Source organism: Ammospiza caudacuta, chromosome 28, assembly GCF_027887145.1.
Source record: "Ammospiza caudacuta isolate bAmmCau1 chromosome 28, bAmmCau1.pri, whole genome shotgun sequence".
In the NCBI taxonomy this organism is placed as follows: Eukaryota; Metazoa; Chordata; class Aves; order Passeriformes; family Passerellidae; genus Ammospiza; species Ammospiza caudacuta.
Genome location: NC_080620.1, coordinates 3,395,042 through 3,420,427, shown reverse-complemented (window position 1 = coordinate 3,420,427; position 25,386 = coordinate 3,395,042). Strand labels below are relative to the sequence as shown.

Sequence of the window (25,386 nt, the reverse complement as noted above, 5' to 3'; positions counted from 1 at the left end):
TAATCCTTCACTTTCCACACCCCAGGCTGCTTCAGAAAGCACTGTAACAAACAGGAATAAAACATTACAAAGATGAAATCTGATCTCTTTAGACTTTGAGGTACATTATCAGCAGTTGGGTTATCAGTCTCCAGAGTTAAAACAGATCCACCCTGTGTGACTGGACAGCACAGCGAGGTTCTTGGAAGACATTCCTGTTCTCCCTGGGGCAGTGTCCAAGGGATTCAGCTCCACCTCCCTGCTCTGAGGGGTCCCTGGTGCCAGGGCTCCCCTGGCTGGGCTGAACTGAGCAGACTCAAGGGGAAAAACAAGTGGAGTGTGTATATAAATAATTCACAAACTGGTTTGTGCAAATTTTTTTTATTTCCACATTTATATCACAACGTGTCCACTTAAAGGACCAAATAGCAAAGTTGCTCCCTTCTGCATCCCAGGAACACAGAAGTCTAGTTACTGTACATTCACTAAGGCTCTTTGTTTTTGCAAATTGCGTTTATGATGGATATCCATAAGGCAAACAATATCTAAAGGAATGGTAACAAGTATATTTCCAGCATACAAACAGGCTTCCTTTTTCCCTCTCACAGTACAGTTACAAACTTGTAGCACCCTCATTACATTTAGATTCTAGAAAAGGTGATTTTTTTTCTTTTTTTTTTTTTTTTCTTTTTGTCTTTTTGTTTTTTTTGTCTTTTTCTTTTTTACCTATAAGTTTGCAGGAAGGGAAAAGGAGGAAAAATATTTGGCTGGTGGTGGTGGGATCAAAAAATATCGTTAAACATCTAGTTTTTGCAGCATTTCTCAGAGACTGGATTTAAACTGAAACCAGACTAAAATATGTGGATGCCTATGGAATGTTGAGCTGAAGCTGGTGGCCCAGCCTGCAGTGCAACACCTGCTGTTTAAAACCCAATCTCCGTACCACATGACTCTTAAATAACTCAATCATGTTTCAGAGATGTGATAGAAATAAAACTACAGTTTTTGCACATTGTCTCTCGAATATCTCACTGCCAAATAAAAACCCAAATCAAGTCAAATAAATAGATGCATATTTTGTTAAGGTAACTTCCACAATTTTTTTTTTTTTCTCTGTACCTGCCTGTAATAAGATTCCGGCATTCAGAAAGTGCTGGAAATCCTCTTCACTTCTTGGGGACTAACACTTTTTATAGCTGGCTCGCTATAAGAGTTTTAAACTCAACTGATCAAACCTTCGTATGCCTTCCTTTTGCAATTGTTAGTAAACTGGTAGCAGCATTTCACAAAAAAGGAGAATTTAAAGGAACGAGCTGGAAAAGGCCCAGCTCCCTCCCCCCCTCTGCTCGTGGGGCCTGTTTGTCCAGGACAGGAGGCTCTCTCCAGCTGGAAGTGGCATCAGTGTCTGCCAGTTCTGCTAAGTGCAGGTGGGAAAAGCGTGCTTAGCAGAACTGCTCTCAGTCTAGGCAGACGTAAGGCAGGATGTTCAATCTCCCATCATCCCCGTGTGGATCTAAGGATATGCACTGTGTCCAATCATACCAGTTACCCTGTGTGTCATAACAACCGTTCACGCCCGGCCAGTTGTGGTCACGTATTCTGTCGAGGTCATCGCCCGTGACCTCTCTGGTGACCCCAGGCAAGTCTGTAGGTTTGCTGTTAGGAGCTAGAACGTGAGTCTTTCTAGCCTCTTTTCTAGTGCTTTCCTCCTGCTTTAAATACTCAGACATGAAGTAGTGAGCTCCTGGAGTCTGTACTCCTGATGAAGACAGCAAGCTACTCTGTCTGTTTAAATATGACTGAATGATTTCATTTCTGGACAACTCTTTCCAGTTCGTTTGTTCAAAGGGGCTTTGCAGGTTGGGTTTTTGCTCCTGCTTTTCCGTTTCTGTCCTGTGCTGTTCAGTTAGTGCAGGGATTTCTACCTGCAAAGGATCTTTCGGCGTTAAAGGTTTTATCTGTCCTGTCATGGGATCAAAAGTGAGTTTTCTCTCTTTTAACCTTACAGGTTTCACACCCCCTTCTATCACGTGCCCATCCAAGTTGACTGTATAGTCTCTGGGTCGGTACCTTTTCTTCTTTTTGCTATCAGACCCTGAAGCAGCATCATCACTGTCCATTCTGGAAGTGTCCTGTGGGAAGCCCATGTGCGATTCCCCGGGGTGGCCTTTGCAGCCGGGAGCCGTGTGCTGCTGAAGTGTCCCTGCTGTGTGCCTGTGCTGGCCCTCGGGGGCTCCCTGCTGCTCCTGCCAGTGCTGTGCCCCCTCGGGGGCCGCCTGAGCAGGGAACTCCAGTCTCTTGGCTGGCATGGGAGGTGTGGATGGTTGCATCAGGGATGGAGGCGGCGACGGCACCGGCGCGGCGTCCGCGAACTGAGACCTTTGAGATGGACTGGGCATCGAATCCTTTGGTGAGTACGTGGTGTGCTGCCGAGCAAATGCATCATGCCTAACGTTCCTGGGGCTAAAGGAGGAGCAGCGTGGGCTCTTGGGCTGGTGGGGGCCCGTGGCTTCTTCTGATTTATCATGCTGCTGAAGCACTGCAGTCTTTAGTAACGAGGAAGTGCTTGAAGGTTTTACAAGTCCTGGAGAACTGGTGTGAGGTTTTACAGCGTTTACTGGGATCTTATTGTGTTTATCGTTTTCACTGAGATCTGTCCTGCTGCTTTCAGGCCCTGCATGTAGGTTTATGTCTACAGGACTAGGAAAATTTTCAGGACTACCTCCAATCCCATTGGTTGGAGGGGGTGAAGAGTTTTGTAATACTTCATGACTAGCTTTGGAGACCTTTGGGGGAGGAGGGCCCTGATGCCCGTCCCTGTGATCACCTTTCCTTTTCCTATTTCCCAGTTTCTCTGTTTTTGGAGAATTGAGTTTCTGGATATCATTCCTGCTTTTCAGTTCGCTGATGGGCTTGGCGCCGGGCACAGCAGGGAGTTGGGAGTCTGGTTTGCAGTTGTGGGCACCTCCATTTGCTGATCCCGGCGGGTTGGGCAGCCCCCTTGGCACTGGCTCGTTCTGGGTTACGGGTTCTATCAACTTCTGCCAATTCCTCAGCAATTTCTTGGCACGTTTGGCAAGTTCCTCATTGGATGTCTTCTTCCTCACCTCATTGATAAGCCTCCCGAGTCTGGTTTCCTACAAAGACAGACAAGGTGCTTTACAAACATCATTCCAAGCAAAATTCTTAAGGAATGGTTCTGCTTTGTAATGCTGAGAAACACCTGGTTAAAAACACTAAACATTTAAGGGTTGAATTAATCTTTTTGGAAAGGATTAGTCCAGTGCTCTGCCACATGAAACTGACTGTAGGTTTCAAGTCAGGCTGTCTTTATTCCCTGGTAAAAGCAGGAGAGCTGGGAAAAACATCAGAAAGGAATTCTTTAATGAGAAACAACCTCTAAGAATAAGGGTGCAGGTTCAGATTCGAGGGGAAATGCAGCACCCAAAGGTGTGTGTTTATCACAAGGAAAGTAAGAGATCTGCAGAGAGAGCCAAGAGAAAAGAATTCCAGGATCTTTGCCTGTTACAGCAACTTGTTAACAATTAAAGTTTCCATTTGACAAACCTGACTACCAGGTGTGAGTTGTGTCCTACCTCGTTCCTCCACCTCTCTCCTCTCCCTTCACTCTCCAGCCTTGTGGAAATGTATGAAAAAATAAATTAAACAACATTCCCAGGGAGTCCCAAGGTGGTTTCGTGAGCGGAAGGAAATGTTTGATTGTTCCCAGAGCACATTTGAAAACAAAGAACTGTTCCACAAGTCAGATTTCTTAAGGAAAGTACTTCAAAGGAGAACACAGACCAGACTGTGAGAGAAATATGCAACCTGTTGTCATAGATATGTTGAAATACAGGTGGAGTTGTAATTAAGCAACAGTTAAAAGCAAGAACACCGCTAATTTCAATACAAAGAGTGAAAAAGAAATATCTAATTCAGCCACAAAAGTTCCTTGGGGTGTTTCTACAAGTGACCAGTGAGAGTTCAGCTCTCCCTACACCTGACCTCACCACAAATATCAGGCCTTGAAACCTGCTGAACTGCATTTAAGATTAATTTTCCTATTTCAGATTTTAGGTGCTTTGTCACCAAATGTCCACAAAGGTGACCAGAAGTGCAGGGTGATATTGCTGAGTGCAACAGAATTAATCAGTGGCAAGTGATGATTAATGTAGTGCCCTGCACAAACAGGAACTGTGCTGCCCAGAATACTGATCTGGGCCCAGAAAGGATCCTGTGTTCAGCTAGATGACAAAATAATATCTTAATTGTGAATCCTTTGCAATCCATCTATTGTGTTTCCAGAAAAAGCTCTGATGGGAATGAGAAAGGCAAGGAAAAGTCCTTTTATAAATATAAAAAAATCATGTTTAGAGGGTGACATACCTCAAGTGCCTCTTTGGTAATGGGATATTTCTCCAGGCTGGAGATCACTTCCAGCACTGCCACCATGTTATGGATCTGCAACAAGGAAGACAAAGTCACTTCATGTTTCATGTACTGGTCTTAGTTAACAAATGTAATTTAAGACCTTCCACTTTATAATTGCTGGAAGCCTTAATCACAAACTGCTATCAGACTGTCTGGTTTAGGGAGCTGATTGTTCAAGGAATAGGGACAAGGACATTTTTACTGACCTAGTTGGAAACTGCAGGAGCTGTAACAACCACACTCTTATGTAAAACCCAAGGAAACAGTGGCAGTAAAACTGAGAAACAAAGTTCTGAGACCCCTGTGCAAAGCATCAATTAATAACTGGGCACACCTAAGGGGAGCAAGAGCAGGAGCAGCAGTGGGAAAAGTGGAGTTGCATCCTTCAGACCTCACTGCAGACTGACCCAGGCCTCTGCTCTGCAGTTCCATTCCCAGAATCACTTTTCCTGATGGCAAATCCCACTTTTCCTGCTCTGCACACAGCAGTCCCAGCCTGCAGGTCCCTCCTTGGGCCAGGGCTGTGCCCAGCAGGTGTCCCCAGACCATCAGCCACCCCTGGCTGGGCTGGACATGGGCAGGAGGAATTGCACAATCCCCTGAGGAGGTGAGGATCAGCTTCTCTGATCACATGCTCAGCACATGTGTGATTTTCATGGTTTCCATCAGAAACCACACACTGCATGTTTTAGGGTTAAACATGGCACTGCTGGGTTGGATTCTTTAATCTTGGAGAGCTTTTCCAACCCACACCAGTTTATGATCCTATAGAGAGATCTTTGTTTCCATTACCTGATGTTAAGAGAGCTGAAAGCTGGAATTTCTAATTCGCCTTTGGAGACAGATTTAAAAGATAAGCAAAGGAAAACTTGAATCACAGTCTCATTTATTGCTTAATTGCATTTATGACTCAACTGGATGTGAAGTGCATGGGAGAAAAATCTCTCAGCAAGAACCTCTGCAGGGATCCTACATCATCCTGAAACCTCATCAGGAGCATCATCACCATCATCATCACCAGGCAGCTCTGCCCTCCCAGCACAACTCTTCCTCTTAAAACTCTGATTTGTGTAAGAATTGGTTTTTCCAAGTCAGTTCTACCCCTCCATTAAGATCCCACAGGAACACCAGGAGCTGAAATCTCCTCCCTTCAGAAAACCTTGGGCTCACACCATGTTTTATCCATCTCTTTAGGACTGTTAAATGCTATTTAGGAGTTTTGTGTTATTTAGCAGATACCTGGTTAGTGATCAAACACTTGTCCTGATTTTTAGATTCACTTTTATCAAATTTATATTTAAAGTCCATGCAGGCTTTGAATGGTTCCAACTCCTATAGGGTGTAAAACCAACTCCAGGCCAAAGATGAATTAATTTGTCCTGGTTCTTTCTTTATTCTGCAGATATTTAAAGCCCTGCCATGAGGTCAGGCCTGGTAAAACTCCGCTTAACTTTTAGAGCACTTATTCTGATATATTTTAGTTCTTATTTCACTTCAGTGCTCTGACTTTCTTCCATGTTTTGACCCTTGCCCTGCCCTCAGAGCCCAGGAAGGACAATTTAGCACCACAGTTTAAGCAATATACAACATCAGGGTTGTTTTTTTTCAGTTTTTAGAACCAGAGCCCTCAGAACAGTTAAAGCTCAATTCTGGGAGTTTCCAGACAAATATTTTTAAACTTCCAAAACACGATACTCCCCTTCCCACCACATATTTTAGACCATGAATTACCAGAGTGAAAAAGGCTCTGTTGCACACACCATTAACTGCTACATTATTTTTGCAGTTACTGGTAATCCCCAAATATTCATTATCTAAATGATGGCAAAAAAAAGGGTTATTGGCCTATCAGAAGGTGAGGATGGGGAAAGTGATACCAAATATTCATTTTCTAAATGAAGAACTGATGGCAAAAAAAAAAGGGTCATTGGCCTATCAGAAGGTGAGGATGAGGAAAATGATACCAAATATTCATTATCTATATAAAAATCTGATAGCAAAAAAAGGGTCACTGGCCTATCAGAAGGTGAAGATGAGGAAAGTGATCCAAATATTCATTGTCTAAATAAAAAACTGATAGCAATAAGAAAGGGTTATTAGCCTATGAGAAGGTGAAGATGTGGAAAATGATACCAAATATTCATTATCTACATGAAAACCTGATGGCAAAAAAGGGTTATTGGCCTATCAGAAGGTAAGGATGAGGAAAGTGATACCAAATATTCATTATCTAAATAAAAAACTGATGGTAAAAAAAAAGGGGTTAATTGGCCTATCAGAAAGTGAAGATGGGGAAAGTGATACCAAATATTCATTTTATACATGAATTGATGGCAAAAAAAGAGTCACTGGCCTATCAGAAGGTGAAGATGAGGAAAGTGATACCAAATATTCATTATCTACATGAAAATCTGATGGTAAAAAAAGGGGTTAATTGGCCTATCAGAAGGTGAGGATGGGGAAAGTGATACCAAATATCCATTATCTAAATAAAAAACTGATGGTAAAAAAGAGTCACTGGGCTGTCAGAAGGTGAAGATGAGGAAAATGATCCATCCATGTGCACACAGAGCTCAGGGAATCCCCAGTGCCAGCCCACAGCAGAGGATGCCCCTGGCCCAGCCCAGCTGCACTGCCAGCCTGGGATCCCCTCCCTGCTCTGGGCACACGTGGTGCCAATTCCGGGCACTGAAAGTGGCCTTGCACCCTCAGCTCCTGCTGGAACACGAACCACCCCTTGTGGATTCCTCACACATTTGTAACCAATTGGGAACGCGCTGTCACGGAGCAACTGCTGAGCAGAGCACGAACATCTCACACCCAGACAACTGCCAGCAGCTCCTCTCCTTTGCTCTCTTTTTTTTTGATCTCTAGGGAAGCTTAATTCTTTGAAAATAAATATATAAAATTTTATAAATCAAGCGCGTTTAACAACTCGTCCTCCCTTCCCCTTGTGTGGTTTTTTCAGAATGTTTCATCCAAAGTGCCATAAAGAGGAGCTTATAGTAAAAATCGTATTGGATTATTTTAAAATAACACAGATTATGAAATTTCTTGTAGTGCAGTTAAATACAGTGACAGAAACAAGAGGACCTCCTAAAACACCTCAAATATCACCTGCTCACAGCAGCGCACCCATCCTGCACACCAATTCACCTTAAACCAACTGTAACAATAAAATTCATGCATTGTCACATAACCAAAGTGACAATAATGTTACCAAACCTGCTTTGAGCAGCACCAGAAATGATCATTTATTAACACAAAGGGCTACTGAAGATGCTTATTGGGAACAGAACAGACAGGTAAAGTGCCAGGGAGCAGAGCAGGACAGGGAATTCAGCAGCCCCAGGTCAGCAAGTCAGGAATTTGCATTTTAGTTTCTATTTCTGCTCACACTGCAACCCCTTAGTACCCCCCAAAACAAGTTCCAGGACGCCCATTTAAGATCTTGCAGCAAACAGCTCAAAGTAATTGATAAGGAATTGATAAGGTGTTCCAAATTCTCCCATGCTGAGAGCACTGAGGGCACACACACTAACTCACTCCAAAGTTTACTGAGAACATCTGCTTTGAGTCATCCACGATAATCCTTTCCAGACAACCCTAATGACAGGCACAGAAAACAAATCTTATTTATTCCATGCAAGGCTCCTTAAGTGATCCAGCCATTCAGCCATACTATTGCTGAGATCTTTTCCAAGTTAAGCACTGAATGCTTTTACTCCAGCCTCAGACAAAAGCAGCGGTTTCTGAACTCTCAGGAAAAGATCAAGCAGCTTAATTTTCTTTTTTTAACTGCCATCTTAATCTTATTTCAGCATTTATAAAGCAGGAGTAAGTCAGTGACTAATTTCAGGGTGTTACAGAGCAGTTCTGAGGGACTTTGGGGAAGGTTGAGCTGTTTCCTCCCAGTTCCATTTCCACAGGAAATCTGAAAGCAGCAGCAAGTTCAGCATCCAAACAAGCTCTGCCACCACTTCCAGGTGCTGGGATGTGTTTTTTGTGGGATGTTTGATTCCCTTCCTTTGCTGATACACCAGTCCAGACCCCAAAAACAACATGAGCACCCCCAGAACACCTTCCTGTCCTGCCTGCACACACAGCACAGCCTGCACTCTCTCATGCAGCCTGAAAAACAAATCTTACAGAAACTTTCTATTGCAGACACTCAGATAAAACAATAATTTTCCTTTTTTTAATATTTCACAGGGATGTTTCCAAAGATCTTTGCAAGCCTGACTAGACTGTGATAAATGACAAACCAGCTTTGAGTTACCAGGAGCAGAAGGAGCAGCTCTTTATGTGCACATGAAAAACAATCACAATTCCAAAAAAACCTTGCTCATGCCGATCCCTGCCTTTCAGGTAGAAAGGCTCTTTTCAACCACAAAATTCAAAAGGCATCATTTAATACAGTAACATCATCCTTCTGAGTCACATTAGAGCCTTCACAAGTTTCTAAAGGATATTTAAACTTGGCCTGGAGTTGCCCATCACTGACAATCCTCTAAAACCAAAGTGTGGCACCATCAATCCTCCTGAAATCACAGCTCACAACAATCCCAGCCTGACTCCACCATGGGCATGGTGAGCAGAGCACACAGCTATCACAACACACTGCTTTGCAGAGAATGGATTTCCCATCACACTCAACTACTTCATCAAAATATCCATAAATATTCCAAATTTTGATGGTTTCAGAGAAAGTTCTGCAACACCGTCCCACCTGTAGCACCAAAGCAATGTGACAGAAGCAAGCAGAGAAGTGGAGACACTGTGGGAGACTGAACAGATCTTTTTTCTTCCTACAAACACAAATCCAGGTGTCCATTGCCAAGCTGAAGTTTCTGGTGACAGCAGCGTCCAGACAGAAGTTCACAGGAGCATTTTTTGTCTTCTCCCTGCTCCAGGGCCATGAATCTCCTCAAGGAATGCAGGAAAACATGCAAGAAAATCCCAGGTTGAAGGGGAATATTGCTGAGGTGGCCAGGGATCTTTTACCCCTACAAACACAAATCCAGGTGTCCATTGCCAAGCTGGAGTTTCTGGTGACAGCAGCGTCCAGACAGAAGTTCACAGGAGCATTTTTTGTCTTCTCCCTGCTCCAGGGCAGTGAATCTACTCAGGGAGGGCAGGAAAATGTTCAAGAACATCCCAGATTGAAGGGGAATATTGCTGAGGTGGCCAGGGATCTTTTTCTTCCTACAAACACAAATCCAGGTGTCCATTGCCAAGCTGGAGTTTCTGGTGACAGCAGGGTCCAGACAGAAGTTCACAGGAGCATTTTTTGTCTTCTCCCTGCTCCAGGGCAGTGAATCTACTCAGGGAGGGCAGGAAAATGTTCAAGAACATCCCAGATTGAAGGGGAATATTGCTGAGGTGGCCAGGGATCTTTTTCTTCCTACAAACACAAATCCAGGTGTCCATTGCCAAGCTGGAGTTTCTGGTGACAGCAGGGTCCAGATAGAAGTTCACAGGAGCATTTTTTGTCTTCTCCCTGCTCCAGGGCAGTGAATCTCCTCAGGGAGGGCAGGAAAATGTTCAAGAACATCCCAGGTTGCAGGTGAATATTGCTGGGGAGGCAGAGCTGATTGTCAGAGGTGCAGTGCCTGCTCCAGGGGTGATGGCATCACTGCTGTCCCTTTCTTGGAGCTCTCAGTGTCACCTGCAGCAGCTCCTAACCCACATCAGGGTCCCCCTCACCTTGCCCCGACACTGCTTTTGTACAAAACCCACTTCACAATAATCTAAAATATGGAATATGAAGTGAGAAGAGAGAAGTTGCTATTCACAGCAGGCTTTATTTAAATGTGACAACAGCAATACAGCAGTGCAGAGTTTATTTAGCATTTTGTGTAGGAACTATGAGACACCAGACACTGATAATACCCACAGCAACAGAAAATTGTCATGTCATTTGTTCAAAGGGACAGACCAAACACACCAAGTTAGAATTCAGGTTACAACCTGCTGGTATTTAGTTCAGTTCCCTTGCAGCTGATCTATTAACAGTTCCCCCCAGCCCCAGTGTGACATGATGTTGTCTAAAGATAGGGAACACCAGATACTATTCACAGACACAACATACCAAAAAGATGACCATGCACTACTTTGCTCACATTATTGAAAATGTCTGAAAGTCAATTTGCCAAGCAAAGATTCAATATTAACCAGTACACAAAAATATTCTTAAAGGTGGAGGCCAGTTTTCTAATGGTATCTGGTAAAACACTAAATACTACTTTACTCACATTGAAAATGTCTGAAAATCAGTTTGCCAAGCAAAGATTCAATACTAACCAGTACACAAAAAATATTCTTAAATCTGGAAGGCAGTTTTCTAATGGTATCTAGAAAAACACTAAATACTACTTTGTTCACATTGAAAATGTCTGAAAGTCAGTTTGCCAAGCAAAGATCCAATATTAACAAGTACACAAAAATATTCTTAAAGGTGGAAGGCAGTTTTCTAATGGTATCTAGAAAAACACTAAATAATACTTTGTTCACATTGTTGAAAATGTCTGAAAGTCAGTTTGCCAAGCAAAGATTCAATACTAACCAGTACACAAAAAATATTCTTAAATCTGGAAGGCAGTTTTCTAATGGTATCTAGAAAAACACTAAATACTACTTTGTTCACATTGAAAATGTCTGAAAGTCAGTTTGCCAAGCAAAGATCCAATATTAACAAGTACACAAAAATATTCTTAAAGGTGGAAGGCAGTTTTCTAATGGTATCTAGAAAAACACTAAATAATACTTTGTTCACATTGTTGAAAATGTCTGAAAGTCAGTTTGCCAAGCAAAGATCCAATATTAACCAGTACACAAAAATATTCTTAAAGGTGGAGGCCAGTTTTCTAATGGTATTTGGTAAAACACTAAATACTACTTTACTCACATTGAAAATGTCTGAAAATCAGTTTGCCAAGCAAAGATCCAATATTAACCAGTACACAAAAATATTCTTAAATCTGGAAGGCAGTTTTCTAATGGTATCTGGTAAAACACTAAATAATACTTTGTTCACATTGAAAATGTCTGAAAGTCAGTTTGCCAAGCAAAGATTCAATACTAACCAGCACACAAAAATATTCTTAAAGGTGGAGGCCAGTTTTCTAATGGTATTTGGTAAAACATATCTTTAAACATGAAGGAATCAATTATTTGTGTTGAAAATAATTCAATAATTCATTCACTTGGAGAATCTTCTATGACAGAGAAATTCATGCTTTGAAAACTGCTCAGAAATTTGTGCTGCAAAACAAGGGGTAGATAAAATGCTCCTTGAGCACCAAGAGGAGTCCAAAGAGTGAGCAGGCACAGGAAACATCATCTGTACCTCCAGATCAAAAACTCCCAGGTCTACTTTAAAGAATCAAACCAATCTACATATATTTTATTCGTACTGAGACTTAATTTAATGGCAAATTAACATAATACAGATACTTTCCTGTATATGCTTTACAAAGGCAGGATCAGCAAATGAGAGGAAAGTCAGAAATACAATTCTGCAGTGTGAAGGAACCAGTGGACCTGAAATATTTCCCTGAGCAGTGCCCATGCACATCCCTGAGCAGCCAAGAGAGCACAAAGCCCACTTTGCCCTGGCACTCACCAAGGGCCTCCAGACACCAATCCCAGCAGCTGGGAGTGCCAGGAACAGCTCTGCAGGGAGAAATTCTCTCTCCCCATCCCCAGGGAGGCACCCAAAGCTCAGCAGGAACAAACTCCAGACAGGGGAACCACCCAACAAAAGGAGAATCCGCTGGAGTAGTAAAAAGTAAAATACAAACTATGAACACCAGGCACACCCCCAGCTCCCTGTGCCACAGGAAAATGTCTTGAAGGCAAACAGAAAACAGCAACAGTGAAACACTTTTCTCCATTCACGTTTATTAGCCAGGAACTGAAAGACATTTTTGTTACTACAGAAAGAAAAACCTGTTGGTTTCAACAGTTACTAAACATTTTGTATAACACCATAGGAAACGTGCCTGCAGTGCCAGCCCTGAGCTGCAGATTTACAAAGATTCACTGCAATGTGACCCCCCAAATTCTTTTTCCACACTCCACAATAAACCCACTCCACCAAACTGAAGCTGGACAAATAAAAATTCATTAGCCTGATTTTAGCCAAAGAGGCTCCATGAAATATCATTTAATTGGTAAAAATTCCTGCTGAAGGAACAGAACAAAAATCATGGAGCAAAACCCCAGGCAGCCACTGCCACTCCTGGTGGCATCCACCACACCAAACTGCAAGCAAGATAATTTAGTGTTGTTTTCCAAGTTGTAATGAATGGCAGAGGAATCTAATTCAGCTGGAATTACATTTTTATATCAAACTGCAACAGTGCAAGAACATACACCAAGTGCAGGTCAGAGGACAGCAGGATAACCATGCTTTGAAAACAGGGTTAATAACATAAAGCTGAAGTTTTCATTTCATACCACATTGAAAAAAAATAGGAAAGAGACACATGAAGCTTGAAATAAACCTTCCTCTGCGTTATTAGTCATAATAAAGAAATATTAATCAACTGTTTTTATGCTCACTGGCCTAATTTGCAACAAGACAAATACTGATTGCACACAGAAATAACCAGTGAGCTGCCAGTGCACTCAAATAATCTCTCCACAGTGTCCTGAGCCACGATGGAGCTTTAAGAACAGATTAGACAAGTCCAGAAGCTGCTCCAGAAAGGTGATGGACCACACAAAGTCCCTTCCAGCCATGCCAGGGGACACTGAAGGAGCACAATCACATCACACCATTTCAATCTACTCCACACTAAACTCAGAGCAGAAATTCAGAATTGTCCTCTCAAAAAGATCCATACAGGTAACCCTAAGAAACAGCTTGTTTTGTAAAAGACCTAAAAATTCATCACTTCCAACCTCACTGCCCAGCACTGTGCTCCATGTGATCCCAAAAATGCCCAAAGTTTGTCCCCACTCAGGTTCTGTCACCATTTCAGCCACCTCAGACTCACCCTCAAACGCCTCAACCCCACATCCAGCTCTGCTACACCTTCCTTGTCTACAGGAAAATCATTTCTCCTCCTCTTCCTCCTGTACAGAAACTTCAACCAGACAAATCTTGGGAGTTACTATTTATTATGAGCCACGAGCTGAAGTCCAAAATTATTGCTTCAAAATTTAGAGAGCCATAAAATGAGGTTGCTGTGCAAGCAAAGTCACAGGGACGACTGGTGCTACTTCAATGCAGTTGGGTGATTATTCAGGCAGAATAATACAGAATATGGAGAAAATCCAGCCTTAAATTGTGCCCTTCTGATTCATCTTGGGGCTTTCTGTTTAAGGAACTCACTGCTCGTACCTCCCCTTATTTTACCCATCCCTTTGAAGTATCTACCCAGATACTTAAATATTCATTAAATAAATATTTATTAAATATCTATTAAAGTATATTTATTAAAATATAATTTATTTTACATATTAACTATTATTTAATAATTTTATTTATATGTATTAAATATTATTAACTCCTTTATTGATATTTATTAAATATTATTTTACTCATCCCTTAAAGTACCTACTCATATACTTAAATATTTAATAATAAATATTTAATATGTATTCAATTGTATTTATTAAAATATAATTTATTTTATTTATTAAATATTATTTGTTCATTAATTAATATTTATTAAGTAATATTTTACCCACCCCTTTTATTGATATTTATTATATATTATTTTGCCCATCCCTTAAAGTATCTACCCAGATACTTAACTATTTATTAAAGATTTATTAAATATTCATTAAATTATAATTCAATAAATATAATTAATAAATATTCAATATTTATTAAAGTATAATTTATTTATATTAATTTAATATTATTTAATAATTGTATTGATATTTATTACTCATCCATTTATTGATATTTATTAAATATTGTTAACCCCTTTATTGATACTTATTAAATATTATTTTACCCATCCCTTAAAGCTGCTAACAGAGAGCAGTTTATAGCTGAGTGCAATTCAGAAAGGCCCTACTAATGTCCCCACAACACAGAATTTTCACTCTTTTTAAAAAGTAAAACCATTTATCACCATCCCAGTGTACTTTAAATGCTGCAGGCCAACTTTCCTCAAATTTCTAGGCAAGTTTCTCAGCTGATTCCTTAAATGATAGAGAAGGCTGAGGTGAACACAATGTAGAATTCTTTGTGGAATATAACAATTTATCACACTGAAATGCAAGATGCTCATGTGACTGCTCATGAGAGTTTAGGCCTGGTGAGTTTGTTCACAAAACCTGAGAAAAAATAGTGTTACAAACTGAGAAAGTTTGTGGAGAAGTCACTGTATCCTTCCAACAACTGTTACCAATAGTGAATTCTTGTCAGCATAAACAAATTTTATGGACATGGAACAAAAAAACTGAAATCAATTTACACATCTCCTAGAATTACTGCTCTCCAAACTCTGGATTAAACACTGCTGCCAGTCAGATATTTCCAAATATCTCTGTTCCCTGAGGGCTGTGTCACCTCAGGACAATGTCACCTGTCAGGAAAGCAAAGCCCCCCAGGAATCTCTGCAGGATTTTTGGCCATTCCAGCCACTGGCACAATCCTCAGCAGCTCCTTGGAAACAAAATGCCTTTTCTACCTTGGCCAGGGAATAAAGGAAGGTGGGCATGGAGCATTCTCAGCTCAGGGTTTGTAAAAGCAGCTCCACTCGAGCCAACTGCCCTGTGTGGTCATGGCAGGAGCAAGGAACCCAGGATTCAGCAGCATTTTTCAATATTTAAACACAGAACGTGGAATTGTGGAATCCCAGACTGGTTTGGGTTGGAAAGGACATTAAAACCCATCTCATTCCATCCCCCTGCCATGGGCAGGAGCATCTTCCACTGTCCCAGGCTGGTCCAACCTGGCCTTGAGTACTTCCAGGGATGGGGAAGCTCCAACCTGGCCTGCTTATTTCTGACCTAGTGGCAAAAACCTCTCAATTTCCAGTCCAGAAAGCCTCAGCGAGGTTGAAGCCCCTTGGCAGCCTGTCTTGAAAAGTCCAGCAAAGAGAATAAGAGAGTCAGAACCCCAAAGCCCAAATTTTGACAAACTCCTCCCCAAAGACAAGGGACACTGAGTTTTCCAGGATGCAGCCAGGCTCCTGAGCAGTGTAAGCACAGGGGTTCAAACCAAATCCATCCAAATCCATGAGCTGCAGGGACCCAATTTCACAAAGAAATCTGAAACATCACCTCTTGCATCTTCTCCTCCACCTCACTGTGTTCAACTATTCAAGAATCAATTGTGGTTTGTCCAAGGATTAAATACAATATTGGGTTATTATTTTTTCCTGGAACTTTCAGGATGCCAAATTATACAGAGAAAAGTCCAGCAAAGAGAATACAGAAGTCAAAACCCCAAAGCCCCAATTTTGACAGACAAACTCCTCCTCAAAGGGACACTGAGTTTTTCAAGACACAGCCAGGCTCCTGAGCAGTGTAAGCACAGGGGTTCAATCCAAATAAATCCAAATCCATGAGCTGCAGGCACCCAGTTTCACAAAGAAATCTTCAAGAATCAACTGCGGTTTCTCCAAGGATTAAATACTTGGATTTATATAATATTTCTCCATGGATTAAATATTGGAATATTATTTTTTCCTGGAACTTTCAGGATGCCAAATTATATAGAGAAAAGTCCAGCAAAGAGAATACAGAAGTCAAAACCCCAAAGCTCCTATTTTGACAGACAAACTCCTCCTCACAAGACAAGGGACACTGAGTTTTCCAGGATGTAGCCAGGCTCCTGGCACCCAATTTCACAAAGAAATCTGAAACATCACCTCTTGCATCTTCTCCTCCACCTCACTGAGTTCAACTCTATTCAAGAATCAACTGTGCTTTCTCCAAGTATTAAATACTGAAATAATACTTTTTCCTGGAATTTTCAGGATGACAAGTTCCACAGAGACATTCCCTGTCCTTGCCTGCTGCAGTTAATTTACAGAGCTCGAGGAGTGTTTTGTACTGACCTGCTCAGAAAGTGATGCCTTGAGTTACAGACATTTGTAGATGTGCTGCAAATTTGTTCACCAAAGACAATTTATGACTGTGCATCACCACCTGGAAAAAACCCCATGTTCCTCTACCTTCCACAGCTTTACACTCTTTAAAAAAACACAAATCAAAGCCTCCAGATCTGTACTATAACTGTGATACTCTGCAAGCTGATCCTGCATGGAAACTATGTGAGAAAGCAGCTCACAGAAGCACTGGCTGTCACTCTGAGACAAGACTTCCACCTCTGCAGTCGTCTCCACAGCTCCAAGTTTGAAAACACGCCCAGCTGAGCGTGTCCCTGAATCCCTTGGATGCAGGATCCCTCCTCCCCAGCTGCTGGCTTAGAAACTGTTCACTAAAACACAGCTAATTGTGCTTTACTTCCAGTGACTCCTCAGCAGAAATTGCTGCCACTGACTGTTTGGACATGCTGAAAATTGTATATTTTGATATTAACAATCACACTCGGGCATGCATGGCTGCCCTGTGAAAGCCGTGCCCCTGAAAACACCAATTCTCTGCAGAGTTTGAGCAGATTGCACCTCAAATTAAAGCAATTTGCTGGCACTTAAATATTATTCCAAACACCAAAAGCATGAATTTACCCTCAGAAAGAGTAATTTAGCTGTTAGAACACTGAATAAACAAACCTACATTTACATTAAATTGAATATGAGGTACTTACTTACCTTTACCTTAAATTATTTCTTTAAAAACCAAGTGTAAAAGTGGGGCCACATCCTACCACATTACACAGACCTAAGGAGTATATTTGGTGTTATCAGCACATAACTGGTGAGAAGAGATAGCAGCAAAATATTATCAGCCAAAACAGACATGTTTTTATGTAAAAAAAAACTACACTGAAGTAGTAATTTAATAGTAAGTTAATTTTAACTCCAAGCCTAATGTATTGGAGTAACTATGCCTTAAAAGCAGTGAATCTTGACTAACATCAAACTTCTGCAGCAGGCAGAATCAATTCCTCCTTCCCCTTTCCTGAAATTTTTGTGGTTCCTGAAAAAAAAAAGAAACCCTAATTGTCACCTGCAGCAGCTTCTTGAAGAAACTGGGAAAGGATCTCAGAGGGAGAGAAAGCTTCAGCTGCAGTGGAGCTGCTTTCATCAGGAGCCAGAGGTGCCAGGATGACAGTGCTGATGTGTCATGTGGCCACAGCAAAACCCCAAAAAGAGGCAACCATGCACAGCTTACCACCCCTAAACTGGGCTCACCTCAACTTATCAGACAAAACCCCCCAAAAGGACAAATTGGAATTCCCAGCCCAGCCCCAGAGTTCTGAGACAGCCCGAGCTGAAAGTTTTCCTGTTTCCCAAGGCACAGGTTGGGTCCCTCTGCACATGGGAGCTTTGGAGAGTTTTCCTCTGGTCCCTGCTGGTGCCAGGCTCCAGTGCCCTGGCAGGAGGAGCTGATCCAGGATCCCATACCCATCTCATGCCCATCCCATCCAGGATGGCTGCTCAGCTCAGCTCCCTGCTCCCTTGCCATCAAGGTGTGCCAAGGTGCACTCAAACGGCCTCACACAGGGTCCAGAACATCCCAAATCACAGCAGCACCAACCACAGGTCCTCTGCTCTCTGGGAAATTTGTTCCAGCACATCTCTCCTGCAAGGACCCTGTTCCAAGCTGTGGCTCCTGGTGACTGCCAGAGGTTATTCCCTGTATTTATATTCCCTACAAAAAGTTGGTGCTTCCATTCAGGAGCTGTTTCATGGCTACACCAATAAAAATGTGTTCATGAGTTCTTTCCCTGCAGCCTCTGAGCGTTCAGGGTTTGTTTCCCACCAAGGGCTCACATACAGCACGTGCAGATGGGTGCTTGCTGCAAAGTTTTATAATTTGGATTTTAAAAGCTTTTTGATGATGCAGTCTGACAATGTGAGGGGGCTCAAGCTGCTCTAGGACAGCCTGAGCTGCCACCACCTCTGTCACCTCTCCTTGCCACACAATTCCCCCTCTCTGAGCCCAGGAGGAGCTGGGCCGTGGGAAGGGGTCCCTGAGGAGCCCCTGTTCAGGCAGGGCTTGGCCAGGTGAGTTCCTTGGCTGGGTCAGCACAAAGGAGGGGACAGGAACAGCTGGAGGTGGGGACGTGATCCCAGCAGCTCTCCCAGCTCCACTGGCAGCTTCAGGGATTCAAGCCAAATCAATCCAATTTTTGAGCATTTGGAGCATTGTCCACACAGCCTTTAGTGGAAGGTGGTGGTTTACTCTTGAGTTCCAGAGTTCACTCATGACTTACACTCAGGAGCATCCTCCTGGCTGGCTGTGAAGATGTTTCCCAGTTATTGCAGGACACATTCAGAGCCCCTGTATTGCTGCATGCCCACAAACACAGGATAATTCCGGACATCTGTGAGCCACACACAAGTGACAGCAACAAAAAAAGGCTCTGCAAGTGAAACTTGACCATAAGGCAGCCACTGTCACCTCAAAAAACCCAGACAGGCGTGGTTGACTTTTCCAGGTGACAACACCTCCCTCCTGCCAGCTCCCAAGGCAGCAGGGAAGCACCCAGGAAGCAGCAGCATTCCACTCCTCATGGGATCACACTCTGGGCTGGGCTGGAAGGGACCTTAAAGCCCATCCCATCCCATTCCATTCCCCTCCCACACCTTCCCCTGTCCCAGGTTGCCCCAAGCCCTGTCCAACCTGACCTTGGGCATTTCCAGGGATCCAGAGCCTCCCCACCCTCACAGGATGCTCTTTTCTGCTTCCAAACTCACCTAAACACTTTTGGACCCAATCCTGCTGCCAAAACTATTTGTGATGCACCAGAAGTTTTATCAAATAATTGAGTTACATCAAAAACTACCTAGGAAAAGATCTATATATTGCCTTTTTTCTTCTTTAAATCCTGATCAATTCCTCGGTTCAGTTCACCGCACCATCCTGTGCACATAAAATGGGTGTGTGTAGCAGGAATAAGAAGTGGGTGTTATTTAAATTGTCACTGCTGCCGAAACAAACACTCAAATTAGAGCTTCAGAGCAAATGACTACTGCCATCATCGCTGCAACGTGGGGAGTTTCAAGGAATTAACAACTGAAAAGCAGTCTGGCATTCCCCGTGCTTTGACCTCTCTGATATCTCTGTTCACTCAGATTTTGTCTCAGCAGCCTCAAAGTTCAGAATGGTCTCACTGCTACAAGGGGCACTGTGTAAATTAAAGTTTTTACATCTCCAACTCCTCTCAAGAAGTGACAGCCTGCACTGCCACTAAACCAAATAAGCTGTTTCAGAAAGAAGTGGACAAGCAATATTCAAACCAACTGCATCACCACCCCCACACAGTGAATTCAAGTGAATCCAAGTGTTTATAATAAAGAGCATTAAGAAATACAGATCTCAGTTAAAGTTATTATTAAAAACCTGAATGCAATGGGACTCTCACCATCAGGCCCAAATCTTTATCTGAAACTAAAGCTTGACATGATTACACTTTAGACCTTGCACATTAAGAAATGCTCCCCAAGCCCCTGCATTTTGTCACACACCTGGAACAACGTGCTGCCCTCCTGCACAAAATGTGAGGCTGCTCCAAACGAGATGAGCTGCGAGTGAGGAAAGGGACAAAGAGGGCAAGAGGTACAACAGGTTCTCTGCACCTCCCTCAAAACTGCTAAGCTCATTAGGGCTCACAGAAAAGGATAAAGCTCAAGCAAGAGCCATTCCTAGTCTACTTTCGCCCACACAGAACACTTCTGCACCCAAAGAAATCGCTGGGACCCTCAGAAGTGAAGCAGCAGCTTCCCCTGATTTCTACATATATTTATTATTTTATTACATTTATTTTATTACACCTTCTTAAGACACTACTGGAAAGCACCTGTACCGCTGGTGAGGGGGGTTTTGCCCCCACAACCAACAGAGAAAACAGCCTTTAAAGCATCTTTAACCATGCAATCTGTGCCAGCTGGGAGATCAGCCCATGCCAATGCACCACCCAACATATTCCAACACAAGGGCTAATTAATTATTAATAATTGAGGCCATGGACCACTGCTGAAGGTCCTGAGGTACTGCATGAAGCACAGGCTGAGTTAGAGCCAAGCCCAAGCTCACAGGGAGCACACAATGCAGGCTCTCACTCAAACCAAAGCTGGGTTTGTGTCACAGAGGGGTACTAATGGCAAATAATGAAGTTATTATCTAATATTTAAAAACAGGAACAGATTGCTACATATTCAGCATGAGGAACCATTTAATTGCAAGCACAATTCTAGCAGCTGGCTGGAAACGACAGGCTTGTGCACAGAGCAAAAAAAAAAAAAAAAAAAAAAAAAAAATCAACATTTCTCATTACTCCTGACTTTTATCAGGGAATAAACTCCCCCAGCAGCACAGAGCACGAGTTACCAAGGCAAAGGGGTTCTGAAGGGGTGGTTTCTCAGCCTTGTTCCCACCAGAATCAAGGAACATCTCCCCTGTGAGACCTCACAGAACAGAACTCCTGCTCTCCTCCACCTCCTGCTATGTTCTCCCAGAATCCTTGGAAGGAAAGGGATGCTGGTACTCAGTGCTTAGGTCATGGAGCAGAAGTGGTTTGCCCATATGTTTCCTCGAGGAGAAAAGGCTGAATAAATGAAGACACAATACCAGACATCCCGGGTGGCTTCTAGGATGATGTAAGTTCTTTTAAAAATAGCTTATTTCTTATAGGTCTCCTTTGAAATAGTTCAGAATTTACACAGGTAACCTCTAAGTGTGAGAAACTAAGTTATAAATACATTCTGCAGCAATTACTAGAGGAGGTTCAAGTGCTAAACATGTGTAAATTCAATATTGCTCCCGAGTCAGCAGGGCTGTATGGAGCAGCTGGAGATGAACAATCAGCACAGGAGATGATTTCCTGAGGCCAGCAGGTTCTGCAAGCTTGGGGAAACCATCCTTTTGACCAGTTCAACCCAACAGAGGTAGAGAAACTTATGTCCTATTTTTTTTTTCACCTGTGAGTCGACCAAGATCCAACTAACCACTCAGAATAAAAATCCACAACGGCAGCTTGTGTTAGGGGATGTGTTAGGGAATTTAAGTGAAGCTTAAATTTACAGACTCTACAGTAAAGCACCATGAAGAACCAACAATCTTCTCCCTCCTCAGCCCCATAGAACTGGACTGGTTTTGCCCACCTGAGCTTTCACCTTCTCCAGAAACACACACACCGAAAAACTTGAATTAAATCTAGGCCTCAAAGCTTGACCTTCTTGGTAAATGAGGAAGTCAGTGGCAACAATGTCTGCTGTAGGTTTGAACACAAGTAATGCTGTCAGGAGAGGATTCTGAGAGCCAGCAGAAAGCAGCTGGAGCTTTCCATGAGTCCCTGCAGGCACAGCAGCTCATGGCTGCACTGACTCTCCCAGCAGGAAAACAGCACAGCAGCTCCTTATACTCTCATGATGGTGCCCAACTGATTAAACTCAAAATCTGCTTTTTAAGCGTGTTCAAAATGTAAGTTTTTCTTCCCTCTGTGCCAGTGACGTGCCAGGTAGTGAACAGTCAACACCACCACATATTCCATGTGCTTTGGAGCCAAGAGTCTGAGCTCTCAGCCTGCACAATGAACCTCAGCTACACCACCTCTGCTCTCCTCCAAGAAAAGGTTAAACTGGAAGACAGACCCTGCCTACAGGCACTTTGCAACAATGGGCTGATTTTTCTGCCACCGATTATTGCCCTGGATAAGTATCAAGTATGTAGAATTATAATTTAACATACATCACTCCTAAACTTAAGGGGCTACTGACCTGTTGGGAGCAGGGAGCTGCCTGGTTATTTTGCGTCCTCACACAACACAACAGCGTCCTGAAACATCAGCGTGTGGAGAAAGGGAAGAGTATCCATCACAAAATTGACTTCCTGGCTGCTTAGCTCTGCACAGCCACAGTGTCTGACAAAGTAACACCAGAATTAGGGTAACCACTGCAGCTGACAGTTCTCAAGTCAAAAGACACCACAGATCTGCTAGAATTTTATTAAAGTAGGTTGGCACTCAGTCTCACGTATAGAGTGAAAAATCTGCAGCCACAGAAAGAGAGCTCAGAGCAAACAGGATTCATGAAGTGCACTAACTGACATTTCAGCAAGATCCACGTTAAAGTACTGCAAACTCAGACAACGCTGACATTTAACAGCTCACAATTACCACCAGGATTTGTTACTGTTACTCCAATGTGTAACACTGCAGCTCCGCTCAGATGCCCAGCCCAGGGAGTTCTACAGAACCTACAAGGCCAGAGTGATTTTTCTTCCCCATGACACAGACAGGCTGCTCCGGGAGGGGTTCCAAATGACAATAACTTTATTGGCTACTTTAGCACTTTGATGCAGGTCTATCACAAAAAAGCACTTGTTCAGACAGGAGCAGGTATGACTCTGATGGAACCAAAGCACCATTTCACCCTAAAATAACACGTACACATTCAGCCTGATGCACCAGAGGCTGCCTCCACAAGCTGCAGATGGCCAAGACAGACCCACCTCGGCATCCTGCGGCAGTGAATGTTGATCTAAGACTCAAAAACTGGACAGGTTGAGGGCCCTGCAGTCCTCTCACAGTAATAAACACCTAAGCGGAGAACTGCTCGGATGAGCCAAAAAACCCTTAAAAGGAGCAAATGATCCTTTGGATAACCGCCGCTTAAGGCCACTTACAGGTAAAATACACGCTGACTTCTGTGCTTACACCACATCCCAGAAGGAGCCCATAAGCTCATTACGGCGCTGCAAGAAGGGATAAAAGCGAAGACCGAGGCTGCTCGGTGCTGGAGCAGCTCCAGAGCCCCGCAGCCACCGCCGGAGCCCTCCCGGCGTCCCCGCAGCCCGGGGTGCCCCCGGTCGCGGCCGGAGCGGCCGCAGGGCCCGAGGAACAGGTGGGCGCCCCGGAAGGTCCCGGCGAGCGGCGGCGGGGCCGGCCCAGAGCCCCCTGCAGGCCGCGCCCGAGCCGCGGCCTGGCGTGGGGAGGCGGCCGGGCCGCCCGCCGCATGGCCGGGCAGCACCGGCCGGGCCCGGGGCGCCGAGCGGCGGCGGGGCGGGGGCGGCCGCGGCCCCGGGCGGGCGGGGAGCGGCCTCCGGAGCCCCCAGCGGGGCGGCCCTGAGCTCCCGGCCCGGGGGGCGCGGGCGGGAGGCGCCGCCGGCTGCGGGACCCCGGGCGGACGGCGCGCCGGGAGCTCCGCGCTACCGCCCGCAGAGGAGGCTCCGCGGCGGCCGGGGCGGCCCCGGCGGGAGCCCCGGAGGCCCCGGGAGGGGGAGAAAGGCGTCGCGGCGGGAGCGGCGGGCGGGGGTCGGCCCGGAGCGGCGGGGGCCCGCGGGGCCCGTACTCACGTTGCTCTGCGGGTCGATGGCCTGCAGCAGCCGGTCCCTGATCTGCTGCGGGGACGGGGCCGGAGCCGCTGTCATTGCCTGGGCGAAGCGGGGCGGCTGCGGCTGCGGCCGGGGCGGGCGGGCGGCGGGGCCGGGCCGGGCCGGGGCGGCGGCGGCGGCGGCTCCTCACTCGCCGGCGGCGGCGGCCTCGGGGAGCCGGAGGAGCATGTTCGCTCCCCGCGGGGCGGGGGCGGCGCGGGGGGCCGGGGGGAGCGGGCGAGCCCAGCGCTCCGCTCCGCTCCGCTCGGGCCGAACGCGGGGCGCGCTGGGGGCAGGGCCGGCGCCGCGCGCGGCTCCCTGGGACGCGCCCGACGCCGTGACGTGCGCGCGCCGCGCCCCGGCCCCCGCCCGCCTGCCCGCACCGCCGGGGGCGCGCACCGCGCGTGCGCGGGGGAGGGCGGGCGGCGGCGGGAACGCGCGTGCGCCGTCCGGGGAGAGGGGCGGGGCTGGGGCGTCGTGAGGGGGGAAAGGGGGACACGGGGAGAGGGGGACGCGGGGGTGATGCTGGGGGACATGGGGACAGCGAGCAGGGACCCCTGAAGAGGACATGGGGACAGCGAACAGGGACCTCTGAGGGGAGAGGGGGGGCATGGGGACAGTGAACGGGGACCCCTGAGGGGACGGGGCGATGCTGGGGGACATGGGGATCGCGAACGGGGACCTCTGAGGGGACAGGGGGGACATGGGGACAGTGAACAGGGACCCCTGAAGAGGACATGGGGACAGCGAACAGGGACCTCTGAGGGGAGAGGGGGGGCATGGGGACAGTGAACAGGGACCCCTGAGGGGACAGGGGTGATGCTGGAGGACATGGGGACAGCGAACTGGCACCACTGAGGGGACACTGGGGACAGCAAACGGGGACGCCCGAGGGGACAGGGAGGACATGGGGACAGCGAACGGGGACCCGTGAGGGGACAGGGGCCATGCTGGAGGACATGGGGGCAGCAGGAAGCAGCTGGAGGAGAGGGCGCTGCCACGGGGAGCCGTGAGGGGAAGAGTGGACCCCACCAAGCACTCAGCGGAGAGAAATAAATAATGGAAATAAATAACAGGAATAAACCCCCCGCAGGCCTGGAAGGTGAGGGGTGGTGTGCTCAACAAAGCACGTAGAAGTGGTTCATAGCATTTAAGAGCAGCACAAGATTGACTTATGATTTCGTTATTTTAAGTGGCTGCTTCAAAGCTGAATCACAACTTTTGCACAACTGGAGTCTTGTGGGGCCAGCACGCTCTGGAGCCACACGGTGTGTGCAAGGTGATAAAACTGTTTGAATTCCTTTAGCAGTGGAACTCTCTGTCATCATGAAGTCATCATTCATCTAAGGAGAATAAAACAAGCTGCGCCCAGGGCTGTCCAGCAGGTCACACACACAGTGATGCCACATCCACCCTTCTCTTCACACTTGGTTTAATGAAGATTAGGCACTAAAATGTTTCCCAAGAATTATACTGGTTAAATCCCTGTATTGTATTTGGCAGTACACTTTTTTCTTTTTGTCTCATTCTAAAGAATCAGGAAAGGGTTAAAATATACCAAAATTA

The 25,386-nt window shown here is 45.2% G+C and overlaps 1 protein-coding gene across 3 annotated transcripts; it reads right to left on the bottom strand.

Annotated features, from left to right (window-relative positions):
- Window positions 1-613: 613 nt before the first annotated feature.
- On the bottom strand, window positions 614-23,933 carry MED26 (mediator complex subunit 26). Of its 3 annotated transcripts, none has more exons than XM_058820943.1 (3): window positions 23,803-23,889; window positions 4,366-4,440; window positions 614-3,116 (listed from the first exon to the last, which is right to left on the bottom strand). In XM_058820943.1, the coding sequence occupies exons 1-3, from the start codon at window positions 23,875-23,877 to the stop codon at window positions 1,437-1,439; spliced, it is 1,830 nt and encodes a 609-aa protein (XP_058676926.1). In that variant the 5' UTR covers window positions 23,878-23,889; the 3' UTR covers window positions 614-1,436. The 3 variants fall into 3 exon arrangements, with proteins under 3 accessions (XP_058676926.1, XP_058676928.1, XP_058676927.1); XM_058820945.1 differs by lacking the exon at window positions 23,803-23,889 and adding an exon at window positions 17,154-17,172; XM_058820944.1 differs by lacking the exon at window positions 4,366-4,440 and having other exon boundaries at window positions 23,803-23,933.
- Between the last annotated feature and the right edge of the window lie 1,453 nt (window positions 23,934-25,386).

What these genes read in the sequence shown, in the direction of transcription:
- MED26 (XM_058820943.1), bottom strand. Translation starts at nt 23,877, where the DNA reads ATGACAGCGGCTCCGGCCCCGTCCCCGCAGCAGATCAGGGACCGGCTG. An exon ending in CCATCGACCCGCAGAGCAAC is followed by an intron (nt 4,441 to 23,802) that starts GTGAGTACGGGC and finishes TCCTTGTTGCAG; the next exon opens with ATCCATAACATGGTGGCAGT. An exon ending in TTACCAAAGAGGCACTTGAG is followed by an intron (nt 3,117 to 4,365) that starts GTATGTCACCCT and finishes CTGTCTTTGTAG; the next exon opens with GAAACCAGACTCGGGAGGCT.